This window comes from Xiphophorus maculatus, chromosome 19 (assembly GCF_002775205.1).
Source record: "Xiphophorus maculatus strain JP 163 A chromosome 19, X_maculatus-5.0-male, whole genome shotgun sequence".
Lineage (NCBI taxonomy): Eukaryota > Metazoa > Chordata > Actinopteri > Cyprinodontiformes > Poeciliidae > Xiphophorus > Xiphophorus maculatus.
The window spans coordinates 5,916,421-5,933,564 of NC_036461.1; the positions used below are offsets into that span (position 1 = coordinate 5,916,421).

At 36.1% G+C, this 17,144-nt stretch overlaps 1 protein-coding gene across 1 annotated transcript; it reads left to right on the forward strand.

Annotated features, from left to right (window-relative positions):
- Positions 1-957: 957 nt before the first annotated feature.
- On the forward strand, positions 958-17,015 carry hspa4l (heat shock protein family A (Hsp70) member 4 like). Its single transcript, XM_005801107.3, has 19 exons — positions 958-1,332; positions 2,962-3,019; positions 3,753-3,893; positions 3,982-4,104; positions 4,561-4,660; positions 5,665-5,798; positions 5,879-6,123; positions 7,151-7,227; positions 7,309-7,460; positions 7,550-7,656; positions 8,302-8,435; positions 9,411-9,607; positions 10,546-10,620; positions 12,300-12,443; positions 14,243-14,368; positions 14,446-14,553; positions 15,049-15,168; positions 15,242-15,403; positions 16,034-17,015. The coding sequence occupies exons 1-19, from the start codon at positions 1,226-1,228 to the stop codon at positions 16,202-16,204; spliced, it is 2,481 nt and encodes an 826-aa protein (XP_005801164.1). The 5' UTR covers positions 958-1,225; the 3' UTR covers positions 16,205-17,015.
- Positions 17,016-17,144: the final 129 nt, after the last annotated feature.

Below are 17,144 nucleotides of genomic sequence, written 5' to 3' on the forward strand. Positions count from 1 at the left end.
TATTTATACGTCTAATTACTATTCGATAATTATATAGACCTTGTCACAATAGATTGTCGCAAAATTATTGGCTTAGTTGTCCTTACAAAATTGATGAGATTAAATCATTGATCCCAAAGGGTATCACTAAAGTATTTTTTAAAATAATAAATAATATTTAGTAATATTTAATATAGTATTTAATATTTATTATACATGTAATTATTTAATAAATATTAACAATAGTTATTTAAATACTACATTTAATAATAATTTATTTACATTTTACAAATACTTAGTGTTTAAGTAATGTTATTTAATATGAATAAATTAATTAATATTAAATATTATTTAATATTAAATTTAATAAGCAATGGTGTATTTGTGTGTGTAAAATGAATTCAATTCAGCTCAAAAATACTTTGGGATCAATATGTTATTAATTCCTTTGGGATCAATAAAAAACATGAAATCATTTTTATTTACTTTTTACTTTTAATTCACTACATTGATGTATTTAAGTAATAATAATAATAATAACTACTACTACTATTATTATTAATAATAATAATAATAATAAACTAAATAAGCATGTGTGTGTGTGTGTGTGTGTGTGTGTGTGTGTGTGTGTGTGTGTGTGTGTGTGTGTGTGTGTGTGTGTGTGCGTGTGTGGGTGTGTGTGCGTGTGTGTGTGTGTGTGTGTGTGTGTGTGTGTGTGTGTGTGTGTGTGTGTGTGTGTGTGTGTGTGTCCGCTCTGAGTTAGGTGAGTGAGGACAGAAACTCTCACCTGACCTGATGAATTCACAGCAAACGTGCTCGCAACGTCACCGTCTCGCTTCAGTGACGTAAACAAGCTCCACTTTCAGGGTGAGGTTCTAGATTGTTCTGTGATCGATTGGCTGAGGCACCAATGACGTACAGCACAGCGAGCGCGGCGCAGCCAATCAGCGCGCTCTGGGGGCGGATTCGAGAAGCATCCTCACAGTCAGCGGCGCTGGGTGATGCTAGGGCCGCCTCGGAGTTGGAGAATCCGCTCTGGATCTGGTCTCTTCGGGGATTACTCTGAATGAGTTTGCTATAAACAGCTCGGCTTACATAAGAGCTTCTAATTCACTTTTGTTCAGCCCCGGGAGGCCTGGATTTGTTTGCAGAACTGGAGAACTAGTCACATTTTGTGTTTTGCCCTTGTGTCGGTGCGGGTTTTGCGCAGGAAAACTCAGAGGGAAGGTGCATTTAGGTGCTCATCATGTCAGTGGTTGGCATCGATGTGGGTTTCCAGAACTGCTATATCGCTGTGGCCAGGAGCGGCGGCATTGAAACGGTGGCCAATGAGTACAGTGACAGATGCACACCGTGAGTATTAACGCCGAGCAGCATCATGGACGCGGGTTGTTACGCAATATTTAGCCTAATGGACGCTCGCTGCGTGCTGTGATACTCATGAATCAGAGGTTCTTGTGTTTCTGAACTCCGGGCCAGGTAGAGGTCCAGGCCTGGTGCTGGTGGTTTACTTTAAGAAGCAGTAATCTGAAGTTAAACCTGCAGCCGGTGTCGCTCTTTAAACGCTTCATTTAATCACTGATTATGACAGGAGTACTCTCTGTAGCTTTCTAACATCACACGGCGACATTGGGTGTTGCATGACCCTGAAAGGCTTTTCCACATCCTTAAAATTCTCCAGAACCGAGCCCAGAAATGCAACGGAATCAGCCCTTCGGCGATGCTCACTCTCATCCAGGATGTCAGACATTTTTCTAAGTTATTAACATGCTGGCCTCAGCGTGTGCAAACTGCATTTACAGCAGCTTCTTACAGGGAAGTGCAGCTGCACTTGACTAAATGGAGCAGTGTGTTTTTTTGTGGCAAGGTGAAACTAGGGAGTGCCAGCCAGTGGGAACTGGATCCCATCACACTGCGGGGACATTTATCGTATCGTTGATCATTTATCGTGACTAAATCCTTATCACAGTAAGATCTTCTGATTTATTATCATGATAAATTTCAGTTATTCATGTTAAATGCAAAAATCAAAACCAACAGCATGATTGGAAATATTATTTTTGCTATTTTCTCCACTTTTTGTTTAAATATCGCCAAATTCAAAGTTATGATTAAATGCATGTACTATGTGCAGTTTAGTCATATAAATCACTTTTTTTTAAATTAAGAGGCTTCCTGGAGAAGCATGTTTAAGATGAGAATGTTTTTCAATGATAATAATTGTATTTGTGGCGCTTAAATGCTGTGCAAAATGATTTATTATCTGAAAAATAGATTTTTAAAAATCATAATATTTATAGTTATCACAATATTACTATAAAATATTGCGATACAATTCTAAAGTAACACAGCAGCCGTTACAGTGGCATGATAAAGTATTTAATCCATTACAAATTTCAGTAAGTAAGTGTCAGTAAGTATTGGTTAAATATCAGTTAAAAGCAATATTAATATCAGATGTTGATACTGGAGCAAATTTTCATACCAGTGCCTCCTTAATTCTCGGCATTCTGGCATGAATGCTGGCTGGTTCCCAGGACATTTTAATTAAAATATGAACTAATAAAAGTTAAGGGGGGATTACTGTTATTACAAATAAGTTTTAATAGGCTTTTACTCCAAATACAAATTCAAAATCACATTTTGTGTTTGCTCTGGTTATTTTTTTTATATTAAAATGAGTTTGATGAAGTGTGACACACAAAACTAAAGGAATATGCACAAACTTTTTCACAGTGCTGTTAAAGCTGATGATAGTTCCTCCGGGAAGTTCCTGTTCCTTGTTTCAGACAAGATGAGTTGAATTTTGAAGGTGAACTGGTTTATCTCACTGCCCTCGTTTGTGGCTCTTCCTCAGACTCCCCTGTTGCAGTTTCCTAATCTCATCACTCCTTGTGTAAAATATTCAGCTCATTGCTTCTCGTTTTGCACCGACGCAGATTATATCCCTCCTAACGTACTCCTGTGCTCCGTTGCATTTAGGGCTTGTGTGTCTTTGGCCTCCAAAAACCGGATGATTGGAAATGCAGCCAAGAGTCAGGTAAGATCAGTCATTGCATATTGTCTTCTACTTGTATTCTTCCCCAAACTTCATTGGCTACATTCCTTAAGTGGTGTAGTAAAAAAAATAAATCTCCTATTAGCATTGTTTTATAAATTGGTTAACTCAAAAATAGTAAACAGATTTACCCTTCAATGTATTTATAAGTCAAGCAGAAAGCGCTGAGCTTTTCACGAGTTGATGTTAAAAGTATTATTTAGCTGCAGATGTATTTCTTGCTACAACTGATCAAGTGTACACTATGTTGTTGCATTTTAGGCAATACAATTTTTATTTTCTTACTGAATTACTTGTTTATTTGCATCTTTTAATGTATTTCTAATATTGTACAATGAAGACTTAAATGACAAAACTGCAGAATGTGCTAATTTTTTCTGATTAATCGATTAATCGTCAGAGTAATTCATAGATTAATTGATAATTAACATCATCGTTAGTTGTAGCCCTACAATGAAAATAATTGCAGTTGTGGTTTAATTTATGGTCACAGGGTTCTTTTAGCAAATGTTTCAATCTGTATACTCCAGCTAATGCTTATTCAATTACTAAATTAGTTAGCAATTATTTCGATTAATGACGATTCATCTGATTAATTGTTTCAGACTTAATGGCAAACAGGGGTCCAGCTCACTAGCAAGGTGTACCTAACAAAGTGGCAGAGTCTTTATCCTGTATCTAAAAGCTCAAAATGTTTCTCCTGTTTTTCTACCAGGTCATAACAAACTTTAAAAACACTGTACACGGCTTCAAAAAGTTTCACGGCAGAGCGTTTGATGATCCGTTCGTCCAATCAGAGAGGAGCAAGCTGCCTTACAGCCTCGACAAGCTAGCCAATGGAAGCACTGGGATTAAGGTGGAGCGCTTTACAACGACACACCGTGGTCCTGTAAATTAACCGTTTGCAGATATTTCCCCTGCTCATCGTTGTGAACCGTTTCCAGGTGCGCTACCTGGATGAGGAGAAGGTGTTCACGGTGGAGCAGATCAGCGGGATGCTGCTCACCAAACTGAAGGAGACGTCAGAGAGCGCGCTGAAGAAGCCGGTGGTGGACTGCGTGGTTTCTGTGAGCGATGCAGACTGATGTCAGCTTTAGGCCTGTTGCTATAAGTAATAATCAATTAATCACGTGATGAGTTAAAATGAGCTCAATAATTTTCTTTTTTTTTATTTTCTCTCTTTTTCTACCAAAAACTGGATGATAAAAGTCTTCAGTTTGGTGCTTTGGTCTCAACTAGCCCTTTCATTAAAGGGCAATTTTGTTTACAGAGACCTTATAATTCACTTTATTTGTTGTTTCTGTTGTTTTATTTATTTATTTTGAATATTTAAAATGTCTTCCAGCTGTCAGATTGCATTACCATTATATTACATGAAAATTCTCTCAAAACAACAATTTTATAGTTTATCGCAATAACTTCTGGGACAATTTATCGACCAAAACTTGTTATGGTGACAGGCCTAGTCGGCGTAACTCAAAGCTCCAGGGAGATTTCCTGAACTCTGGCTTCTGGTTTTTCAGGTCCCAAGTTTTTTCACAGACGCAGAGAGACGGTCAGTCCTCGATGCGACTCAGATTGCAGGGCTGAACTGTTTGCGACTGATCAACGACACCACAGCAGGTCAGAGTTGTTTGGTTTATGCTGAGAAAAAGCTGAAGGAAATGTTAAAGATGACTTATTATTCTTCCTTTAATTGGTTGGGATAAGTCTAAACATGTTCATAAAATTTTTTCCACAAAATCTTTCTTAGATAATGAGATTTTAGTCTGGTCAGAAATGCTTATTTGGAGCTGTTTTTGCGCGTCTTGTCACTTTAAATATCAAATGTGAAAATGGCTACAAACAGATGCGTAATTATACAGCCATACATTTTCGAAAAGCAAAAGTGGAGCCTCCTGCACAACCAACAATTTAATTATCATGGGTGTTTTTGTTATTGACGCTAGTTTTGTTTTTTGGTGAAATTTAAAGAAATAATGATTGTTCATCCACTATAAACAAAATTAAATACATGCTGTATTGCTGAGCTAACTATTAAATAAGGGGTTAATTGCTATATGTATGTATTATACAAATAATAAATGTAAGATTATGTAGGTGGACAAGGAGTGGGAATATTGAATATGTGAAAAAAATATGTAAGTTTTGACATTATTTGTTTAATTAAGGATCCCCATTATTCTACTACTATAGTAGAGATTATTCTGAAATTATGCTTTTACAAACTTTATAAAAAATACTTTTTATTAGTATTATGCTTCATACTGTAAGCATTTTTTTGCACATATTCAAAAACTAAACAAGTGGTTTCTGGATAGTAAGTCAACAACTAAACATTTGCTGACCAAATGATCCGGAGCTCAGCTTGGGTTGCTAGGTAACGGGGCTGGGCTCGGCAGGGGTTGCTAGGAAACAGCCTGTGGAATGTGATTCAACATTTGGGAAGTTTTTTTAAACTGCTAATTTTCCAGACAAAAAAAACACATTAATTTATAGTCAAACAATAGCTGGGTGGGTTTTTTAAGTGCTTGGGCTGTTTTTAGAAGCAGTTGAGACCCAAATGGAAGTATAAAAATATGAATTTTGCATTACAATGATCCCAATAAACACTTTATTCTGAACAGTGGCGTTGGCTTATGGCATCTACAAACAAGACCTCCCTGTGCCTGAGGAGAAGCCCAGGAATGTGGTGTTTGTGGACATGGGGCATTCATCATTCCAGGTCTCCATCACTGCTTTCAACAAGGGGAAACTCAAGGTGAACCTTTCCCTCAGCCTCATGTTTACACATGATTTTCTGATTTGAAGTTGGGCTCAGTCGTCTCGATCGTTCGTTAGGTTCTCGCCACAGCGTTTGACCTGTACCTCGGAGGGCGTAACTTTGACGAAGCCTTGGTGGATTATTTCTGCGAGGAGTTTAAGACAAAGTACAAGCTGAACGTGAGGGACAACCCGAGGGCTTTGCTGCGGCTGCATCAGGAATGCGAGAAGCTGAAGAAACTCATGAGCGCCAACTCCTCTGACCTTCCTCTCAACATAGAGTGCTTCATGAACGACATTGATGTTTCCAGCAGGATGAACAGGTCAACACCCTTGGTATTTCTTTTAGAGCAGAGGTGTCCAAAGCACAGACCGGGGCCCATTTGTGGCCCTTGGAGTAATTTTTTTGTGGCCCCCAGCTGCAGTTCAGGAAAGATAAAACTTTATCCCATCCAGCACAGATGGCGGATGCAGATGGAAACGTTTTATTACAATGGATAATGTTCAGTACGACACAAAGTATTTGTGTTTTTGTAATACAAGGCCTCTACACCAACTTAATTTTAAGACATTTTAAGACTATTTTGAATAGCATTTAAGACCTATATCTCTAAAGAAATTGTACAAACTTCATCTAGGTGGCTGGTGGTAAATTTGCATTTACCCACTATAGACACAAATAACTAGCAAGTGAATATTAGCAGCTAGTTAGAGGTAGGCTTAACTATCTTGAGTCACACTTAGGTAACCTTTTGTATCACCTTTCGAGCAATTCTAGCCATATTTTACACAAATCTCCTAGACTATGTCATGATTAGGTAAAGATTAATGACCACATTTGAGTTAAAAATTCTTGTTTTTATGATTATTTATTTAGATGCATATTCTGGACACATTATATTGAATTTTTTGACAGATTATTGTAATCTAACCCCTCCAAAAAACACAATAATAATAGCAAAGTTGGTGGAATCAGCCAACTCACTCTTTGGTTACCTAGCAACTCGCTCACTCTTTGGTTACCTAGCAACAACCTGCTGAGTAACTGACGCCGCAGCAGTTTAAAAGGATTCGCCAACGTGACTCTTAACTGCTTAAAAATAAACGACAGCGTGGAGTGAAAACTATGGATAAAACAGGAAAGTTTTTATATATTTGAAACAAAAAACTAATCAATAATTATTGATATCAACTGATATGAAATGCTTATATCATTATATGTTTCAGCCATATTGTTCAGCTATAATTTGTATATAAAGGATAGGATATTTGCTTAGTAATACATACTATTTTAATGACAATCTTTAAAAGAACATTGTAATCTTAATATCTTTCTTTGTGTGTCTACAGGACTCACTTTGAAGAAATGTGCGCTCAGTATCTGATGAGAGTGGAGACGCCGCTGAAAACAGCCTTTGAGCAATCAAGTACGAACATTTGAAAGTATTATCTCAATCTGATAACAAGCCAGGGTTTTTCTCGGTATTCTTTGTGTGTTTTTTTAATAGAGTTGAGTCGGGACGACATCTATGCAGTGGAGATTGTCGGAGGAGCCACGAGAATCCCATCCATCAAAGAGAGAATCACCAAATATTTCTGCAAAGACGTCAGCACCACGCTGAACGCTGACGAAGCTGTAGCCAGAGGCTGCGCGCTTCAGGTGGGAATCCTCTCTGACAACAGCAGCCGACTCAGGAAATTAGCCTCAGCGCTTAACAACCCTTTGTGTTCTTCTGCTTTTGGATGCAGTGCGCAATTTTATCTCCAGCGTTTAAGGTGCGGGAATTCTCCATCACGGATGTGGTTCCGTTTCCGATCACTCTGCGTTGGAAGTCGCCCACAGAGGATGGACTGGGGTAAATATGTAGTGGTAGAAGCTAACCCAGTTAGCACCATGCTAACAGCTGATACTCTGCAGAAGGTGACAACCACAAAATAGTAGGATCAGGCTAATATTTTTTTAATTCCGATAATAAAGTCAAAATAAATATGACAAAAAAGTCATAGTATTACCAGAATAAAGTCATATGAGGAGAACAAAGTTGTAATTTTATTAGAACTTTTACGCAAAAAATGTAATCAGGAATGTTGAGTATCTTTTGAATTTTACAAGTTTTACAGAAAATACAAAATCTTTTAACACATCAACATCTAATTAATATGAGTATCAGGATTCTGAAGTGATGTTTTTCCAAGCTTTCTGCTTCTGGTAAAACTACGTCTTTATTTTACTTACATCATGACTAAATTCTTGTGATTAAACAAAAATTCTTGTCGCCTGATCCTATTTCTCCGTCGTCTAATTCACAGAAGAGATTACAGAAATAAAAGCCACTTTTAGAAAATATTTTCTGTCATTTGGAATTTATCTAGAAAAGAAAGCGAGGAAAAAATTATTAAAATCGTATCTGATATGAAAGAAAATAATTTTTTTTTATCTGTATCGCCCTAACTGAAGGTTTTTTTTCCGTTTCCTGACATTGGCTTTTCCTCTGCTGCAGAGAATGCGAGGTTTTCGGTAAGAACCATGCTGCTCCATTTTCCAAGGTGATCACGTTCCACAAGAAGGAGCCCTTTGACCTGGAAGCGTTTTACAGTAATCCTCAGGAGCTCCCCTACCCGGACCACAGGATAGGTACTGGTGCTGATTCTGCACTTCTGCTGCTCCTGCTTTTACAGAAAGAAAACCTTATCTACAGCACTATGGAAAAATAGACAGCTTTACTCTGTTTTTGCATTTTTTTATTAGACCTGAATGTTTCAGATCGCGAAATATATTAATATTAAAAAGAGTAAGGCTGAAACAATAAATTGGATTAATCCGATTAATTGTGATTAATCTGATTAGTCCTGATTAATTGTGATTAATCACGATTAATCTGATTATTCAGGATTAATTCATCGTTATTAATCATGCTTAATCACAGCCAATTAATAATGACTACTAGTATTATTCATGATTAATCGCAGTAAACTGATTATTGAAGTAATCGTAAACTAATTTAGCTATTGATTAATCGTTACACAGACTCAAAATAAACCATTTGCTGAAAGACCAACATATTCAGTGTAGTAGTTAAAGCTCAAACTGTACAAAAAATAAATTCATCTTGAAGTTAAGACATATTTACACATAATGGTAGTTTTTATTTTCATCCAAAACTCCCCAGGTAGCATAGTTTCAGCTTCACCTGGTTCAAATTCACAAAAGAAATGCTTTTATTAAATTTTAGACAATAAAATCTTTATTTTCTTATGTAAAAAAGGCATTTAATTATTTGCTTACTTGCAATGTATTTCTAATATTCAAAAATTTGCTAAATGTGACAATTTTTTAAAATCTGATTAATTAATCGTCAGTTTAACTGATTAATCAATTAATCGTTAGCTGTAGCCCTAATCACAGTTACTTCTTAATCTAACAGTGAGGAGCAATTATTCTTTCACGTTATGGCAGGTCAGTTTTTTACTCATAATAAATTAAATGCTAATTTGAAAACTGCTTTTTCTATTTATGTTTGATGCTCTGAAACATTTTAATTTCACTGAGTGGCAGGTTGATTTTTTTTACAGTCAATAATCTGCTTTTCTTCTCTCCATCTGCTATCAGGTTGCTTTTCAGTGCAGAATGTGGTTCCTCAGCCGGACGGAGACAGTTCAAAGGTTAAGGTCAAAGTGCGCATCAACATCCATGGCATTCTGAGCGTGTCCAGCGCGTCGCTCATAGAGAAGCTGAAAGGGGAAGCGGAGGACATGCAGATTGAGCCGGAGCCACTGGTGCAGAATGAAGGCCGAGCAGAGGAGCAGGTGAGGTTCTGATCTCCACCATGTTACACTGAAAGCTGCCAGTGCAAAAAGAAAACAATATTCTGTGTTAAAGGCGTCTGACACATGGAAAAACGGTGCAGCATTTTATCTTAGATTTAGACAGTAATGGTCAAACTCAACCAAGTTTTCTTTTACCTTGTATCAATAGTTTCTGACTGTCTTTTAGAGTCCTTTCAGAACCTGAAAATTTTCAGAAAAATTGGTCTATTTTTCAAATTGTTAAGCGGTTAATCACAATTAATCATGATTAATCGATTATTGAAATAACGTCAACTAATTTAGTAATCAATTAATTGAATACGCAGACTCAAAAACAGCCCATTTGCTGAAAGAAAAACACCATCAGAGCAGTGATTAAGTCAAAACTTATTTTAAAAAATTGCTTTTAAGATTAAAAAAAATTTCTGTAAGTATGTTCCACCTAAAACTCCACAGCTGGAAAATTCTGTGAAACACAAAATAGCTTTTGCCACCTAATAAGTAATCAGTTAATGCAAAACAGTTGTCAAATAATCTACAACTAAACGTTCACTAAAAGAATACTACGTTATTGCATTTTAGGCAATAAATTATTTAATCAGAAAAATTGCTTTATTTTAATATAAGTGATTAATTGTGACAAATTGTAGTTAATCGGATAAAATTCTTCAAACAGGCCAAATAAATTATTGTAGGAAATAAATCTAAACAACTATTACAACCAGTATGATTGAGTCTGACACAAACCAGTAAATTTAGGGAAAAAGTCACATTAATCTGGATTTTCTGTCCTGCAGACTCAACTTGTTCTCATTTCTGCGCTATGAATCTTTGAAAACAGCAAAGATAATACAGTTTGTGCCACTAGAAATATAAGAAAACATATAATTTATGTTTACTGTAGCTGGCATGAAATAACTGAATGTGTTTTGGTTTAGAGCAAAATGCAGGTGGAGCAGGAGGGTCAAAGCCAGGCGGAGGGGCCAAGTGAGGACGGCAGCTCCAGCACTAAGGTCAGTCAAGGGTCATTTGGCACAAACAGGTTTACATTCAGTCCACATTCAGTGGACTGTTTCTGACAGTGTTTCAAGACTGCCGTGACATGCTAACAGCTCAATTTCTGGTCATATTCTTTACATCAACATTACCTGTTCCTGCAAATCCACGTCATTTGCTTTTGCCACTCTTCATTAAGTCTGTCTTGATGTACGGTTAGAAAGCCGAGAAGAGAGATTAGGGTGTATACGCACCCTTAAATTCATGTATCTAAAACAAAACCCTTAAAATGTCTCAAATTTATATTAAAAAATGTAAGTTGGCCAAAATTACTGTAATCACGTCTTAACTTTTTGTGCTATACGCCATTTATTTTCCTTAATTTTGTAACTCTGTATTCTCCGTTTAGATAATACTTCTTATCACTATCATTCTCTGTTTTTGTTAAGTTGCCTCCATTGCACTGTAATATATTGTATTTAAATCGACTGTACCTTGAGGGACTACACATGAAAACTAGCCTTTACGGCTAAATCTGGCATGTTATGTGAATTGTCCCTTTTGAAATAAACAACTTTAATGTAGTTTTTTTTCTCTCACAGCACTTTTTAAATTTGAGTCGCAGACATTACCTTCAGAGGCTACCACTAACTGGCTGCGAATATTCCCTTGCTAGCTAGCTAGCTTTTTTTTTTTTTACATCTGTACGGCCCCAAGGTCTAGGGGTTCGGGGGATGTGACATAAAGACGTGTCCAGAGAAAACAAATGGAATTTAAAAGGATTTATTACAAAAGGATGGTTTCACAAAACCAAAACACAATTTAACTCAATTAACACTCAAAAAGGACTAAAACTAAAGAATGTTAAGTGCAAATTAATTTACAAAAATGTCCAAACAGGTCAGTCTAAAGTAAACTCAAAATATCCCAAAAGAAAAACACAAAGGGAATACTAACTGGAGCACCAAGCCTCCCAAACACAATCTTCAACATTGAGTAGAAGCAATCAAGATCAGAGTCAAAACTGCTAAGCAGAACAAAAATATGTCAGCAGAACAAAGTTCCTCCAAACTGGCCAAAACAGTCAGTTACAAGCAAGCAGGCAGCCAATCAGGAAGGAGTTTTCCCTCAGCTGAACCTGCATAACAAAAAAAGAGCTGGAGGCCAGGGGCTATAACAACGTCCATCATGGGTTAAGTGCAAATTTATTGCCAGTTGGCTGGACAACGTCCTTATTTGCCTTTACGAGGTTAAAGCCATAGAGAGCCATATTCAAAATAAGATAAAAAATTAAAACATACTTTATTGATCCCAGAGGGAAACTAAGTACAGTGTGTGAGAAGCACACAGCTGCTGCCAAGAGCTGCAAACAGACCCCAGAATTTTCAGGTTTTGTGATGCTTGATTGTATTGCAGCGATTTTCTCCAACCATCCCCTGCATTTATAGTGTTTTCTATCTTAAATTTCTTTTAAGGTGGCATTAAAAATGTCTTTAAAAGTCTTAAATTTAACTTGCTGAAACCTGCAGATACCCTGGAGATGCTGGAGTCGTCTCTTTGCCTAGATGCTAATGAGATGATGCAGGTCTAAAATACATAATTCACACTATCTGTACTGATTAATTTAACTACATGGAATAATATTTCAGCCACAAGTCTTTTTTTTCATGAATGTGCATCCGTTGTTTTGTCCAAGGAAGGGGCAGCTGCAGAAAAGCAGGATGCAACAGCTGGAGGCAGCAAGCCAAACATCAAGGTGAAAAGTATTGATCTTCCCATTGTGGCCAACAACATTCGGCAACTGGACGGAGACGTTCTTACCAACTTTGTTGAGTATGAGGTGAGAGATGCTGCCGTTAAAAAGCTGAGTCGTGATTTCTGTGCAAAATATGAAGAATATGAAGAAGGTGCTAAAGGAGAACATATAAAACTGTTTTCTGCCTCAGAGAATTTTAATTGTGTAAAAGAAGAGTCTGCATCAATTCACAGAATGTAACGTGATACTAATAGTAAGCAAATAAAGTAGTCTTTAAAAAAAACAAGAATTTTGCATGCTTGCTGTGTTACAAGAAATACATTTAGTTTTCAAATTTTCTTTTGCTCAGTTGAACAAATTTATTCTCATCATAAGAACAGGGTTTGGGTCACTTTTTAAATTAGATAAAAGCTGATTTAGGTTCAGCAAAATTGACTTTTCAGTTAAAGTTGCTGGATAAACTTTACTTACTATAAAAACTTGTTTTTCAAAAGACTGATTCTTTTTGTTGCATTTAGCATTTTCCATAGTAGGAAAAGTTATGTCAGTAATAGAGCTGAAACGATTAATGGTGATTAATCATGATGAATTGATTACTGAAGTAATAATCAACTAATTTGGTTGACTAATCGTTAACTGGAGTGTAAGGACTCTAAAAAATTTAATTTACTGAAAGAAAGACATGCTAGTTAAGCAAAAATGTACAAAAAGAATTATATTTTTTGCATGTAAGTCAAAAAAATATTCTGTCTGTATACATTTTCTACCCAGAACTACGGAAGAGGATTAGGGCTACCGAAAAAAAAAAAAAAAGAATTCTGAGATGAAAGTCAGGATTCTGACTTTATGACTTTAATCTCAGAATTATGACTTTTTGACTTTAAAGTCAGGATTCTGACTTTCATCTCAGAATTATGACTTTAATCTCAGAATTATGACTTTAATCTCAGAATTATGACTTTAATCTCAGAATTATGACTTTATGACTTTAAAGTCAGAATTATGACTTTAATCTCAGAATTATGACTTTATGACTTTAAAGTCAGAATTATGACTTTAATCTCAGAATTATGACTTTATGACTTTAAAGTCAGAATTATGACTTTCATCTCAGAATTATGACTTTAAAGTCAGAATTATGACTTTATGACTTTAATCTCAGAATTATGACTTTATGACTTTAAAGTCAGAATTATGACTTTATGACTGTAAAGTCAGAATTATGACTTTATGACTTTAAAGTCAGAATTATGACTTTATGACTTTAAAGTCAGGATTCTGACTTTCATCTAAGAATTATGATTTTAATCTCAGAATTATGACTTTATGACTTTAATCTCAGATTTCTGACTTTATGACTTTAATCTCAGAATTATGACTTTAAAGTCAGAATTATGACTTTAAAGTCAGAATTATTTTTTTAATTTTTTCGGCGGCCCTAATCCTCTTCCGTACAGAACTCCTCAATTTCTTTGAAAAAAATCCCCTTTTAAGCATCTTTTGCTATCCAATTATTAATCAGTTAATGCCAAAAATAATCAACAGATTAAAAGCCAGGTTTTTTTTTATCCTATTATCCAATCATCAAATTAATCGCTAGAATAAACAATTACAGAACTGATTGCTAGTTTCATCCCTAGTTGGCAAATAATTTTATCCTGACTACAAATAAAGAATCTCTTTCTGCATCAACCACCTGGGCTAAATTTGTATCATTCATTAGTTGCAGAAAATCAGTCAATTGGCCACAAATGGCCCCAGGGCCACATGTTGGACACCCCTCACTTGCAGCAACTTTTAATTAGATCCCAAGAAATGTTTATTCTCTCAGTTTATGTTTTCTTAGCACTGAATATTTTCATTTTTGACTTTCTTCCTTCCAGCGACAGATGATTTGCCAGGACAAACTGGTGAAAGAGCTGAACGACGCTAAAAACGCAGTAGAAGAGTACGTGTACGACCTGCGGGAAAAGCTCTGCGGGATTTATCAGAAGTACATCACCGAGGAGGTAACTTCAACATTTTCACTTTAACAGCACTTCTTAGATGGAGCAGGCGGACCGACGCAGTTCTCCTTTGGTAACAGGACAGTAACCGGCTGACGCTGATGCTGGAGGACACGGAGAACTGGCTGTACGAGGAGGGAGAGGACCAGCCGAAAAACGTCTACGAGGAGAAGCTGGGCGCGCTCAAGGTTTCACCTCATCATCGCACTTTCAGATTGCAACGCACTCCCTCTTCGGTTACCTAGCAACAACCTGTTGCGTAACTGGCACAGCAGCAGATTCAGATTTTTTCCACTGTGCCTCATAACTGCTCAAAAATTTTAAAAAAGCAACAGAGTGGAGTTAAAACTGGATAAAACAGGAAAGGTCACAACCCAAGTTTGGCATTTTTTCAGACATCTAAAACCAAAACCAAATCAATAATTTGATAATAATAATAATAATTTGATTTCTACAAAGAAATTACTTTATTTATTTATTTGTGTTGTAAATTTTTTAATCTGGAACCTAAGTCCAAATTTCGTACCATAAACAAGCACGGTGGTATGGCAATAAAAAAAATCCTTTAATCCTTGAATATGAAAAGCTTACATTGTGATAAATTTTTCAGCCATATTTCCCAGATCTACTTTCTATTCTACTTGGAATCTGCTGTCTTCATTAATATAACGTAATTTTGCCAGATGTTTGGTGAGCCCATTCAAGAGCGGCACAGAGAGAGCGAAGAAAGGCCAAGAGCTTTTGAAGAACTGGGGAAGAAACTGCAGCTCTACATGAAGTTTGTAGATTCCTACAAACAGAAGGTAACAGAAGGTCTTTAATTATCTCCTAATGAACCTCAATCCTGTTCCTAAATGTCTTCTTCACTTTCCAAAGGACGAACGATTCTCACATTTAAGCCCAGAGGACGTGAGCGCTGTGGAGAAATTTGTGAATGAAAGCATGGGCTGGATGAACAACAAAATAAATGCACAAAGCAGAACTGCAATAACTCAAGACCCAGTGGTTAAAGTAGCAGAAATCATTGCAAAAATCCAGGTATGGATAAATATTTTACAAATACTCCATTAGTGAGTTTTACATTAGGGCTGAAATGATTAATCTGATTAATCACCATAAATCAAATATTGAAGTAATTGTCAACTAATTTTGTAATCAATTAATCGTTAACTCAAAAAAGAAAATTTTCTGAAAGCAGAAAGTTCAGAGCAGAAATTAAGACAAAAATAAATATTTGTTGTTTTTAAGATTAAATTAAAAAATAAATATTGTAAAAATGTTCGACCCAAACTCAGGTGGCATAGTTTTAGCTTCACTGGTTCTAGATTGATGTTATTCATGTTAAGTCAAACAGAAAGTGCTGAACTTTTCATATTTTGATGATAAAAATATTTCTCTGCTGCAGATAATCAGTTTAAATAATCAGGTATACACTAAATGAATGCATTTTAGGCAATAAAATGTTTATTTTCGTATTTAAAAAAGGAATTGAATTATTTATTTAATTTTTTGCTAATGTTGCACAAAAAATGTCTTAAAAGAAAAATCTGCAAATTTTAAAATTCTGATAAATCGATCAATCACTAAAAGCAGTCGCTATATTAACTGATAACCAGCCCTATTTTTGACATGCCCATTTTACTAACTTCCTGTTTCTATCCAAACCAGGAACTGGAGGATGTTTGCGGCTCGGTTGCCAACAGGCCAAAGCCGGTTGCAGAGGAGCTGTCCGACGTTGGCGATCAGGAGGCTCACAATGGCCCCACAGACAGGCAGGAAGCAGACGGGAAGGGAAACCAGCAACCAAAGCCTGGAGCGAAACACATGGAGGTGGACTGAGGAGCGGACTCTGACAATCATCCTTCTCCATCATGCCCCTCCTAGGAAGTAGAAAAATAAAGCAAAATCTGGGCGAAACGTCTCAGTCGTCACCAGCCTCCTCGGTGGATTTTTTCGTGTTCTCTCCCATCGGACTTTAAGCCTTCAAACCGTTTATTCCCACGTGTGACAGTGCTGTGTTTTACTCTCTCACATCTTCCACATGCAAGTAAAAGAGTTCTGTAACTGGTTAAATTCAGATTATACCATAAAGATCCATCCACTACCACCAGTAATCCCAAAGACCAGTAAGAATAATAAGTACTGTCCAAGCAACTGTTAATGCAGAACAATTAGTTCGACTGCGAAAATACAAATCCTGTATATGTATCTGTTTTTATTGGGTTAAAGTGATGCTGATGTTTAGAAACTGTAAATATGATTTTAGTAAATAAAGTCAGGCTGGATAAATATAAATGTCTTTTTCCTAATGTTGCAAAACCATATTTATTCAGTAAAATCCATGTATCCATGTATATTTTCATGACTTCCTGTTTTTTAGTCATAAAATGCAAAATTAGCAACAATTATTTAAATCTAAATGAAAAAACGACAATTTTTTCACATTCAAGAGATCTATTGTGCCTCATCTCATGGCAACTGAGGACTGTCTCTCAACAAAATGTCAACATCTTCCTTCTCCAACAATAACAACTGTAAAATCAAAAGCATTTTAATAGCTTTGAATGAGAAGTTTAGAAACAAAATCTATGCAAAGGAGCTTAAAATCATTTAGAACAGCATGGTTTTAGTTTTTCCTCTATTACAGCTTTATGCATTAACTGCTCTTATATAACCAAATCCTAGTATGTTCAAAGAAAAAAACAAAGATTACATGAAACACTATGAGACTTTCCATGTAAATGTAATTTTATTGTTTTTTTATATACAATATTTGTAG

What these genes read in the sequence shown, in the direction of transcription:
- hspa4l (XM_005801107.3), top strand. Translation starts at nt 1,226, where the DNA reads ATGTCAGTGGTTGGCATCGATGTGGGTTTCCAGAACTGCTATATCGCT. An exon ending in TCAACAAGGGGAAACTCAAG is followed by an intron (nt 5,799 to 5,878) that starts GTGAACCTTTCC and finishes ATCGTTCGTTAG; the next exon opens with GTTCTCGCCACAGCGTTTGA. An exon ending in AAGGCCGAGCAGAGGAGCAG is followed by an intron (nt 9,608 to 10,545) that starts GTGAGGTTCTGA and finishes GTTTTGGTTTAG; the next exon opens with AGCAAAATGCAGGTGGAGCA.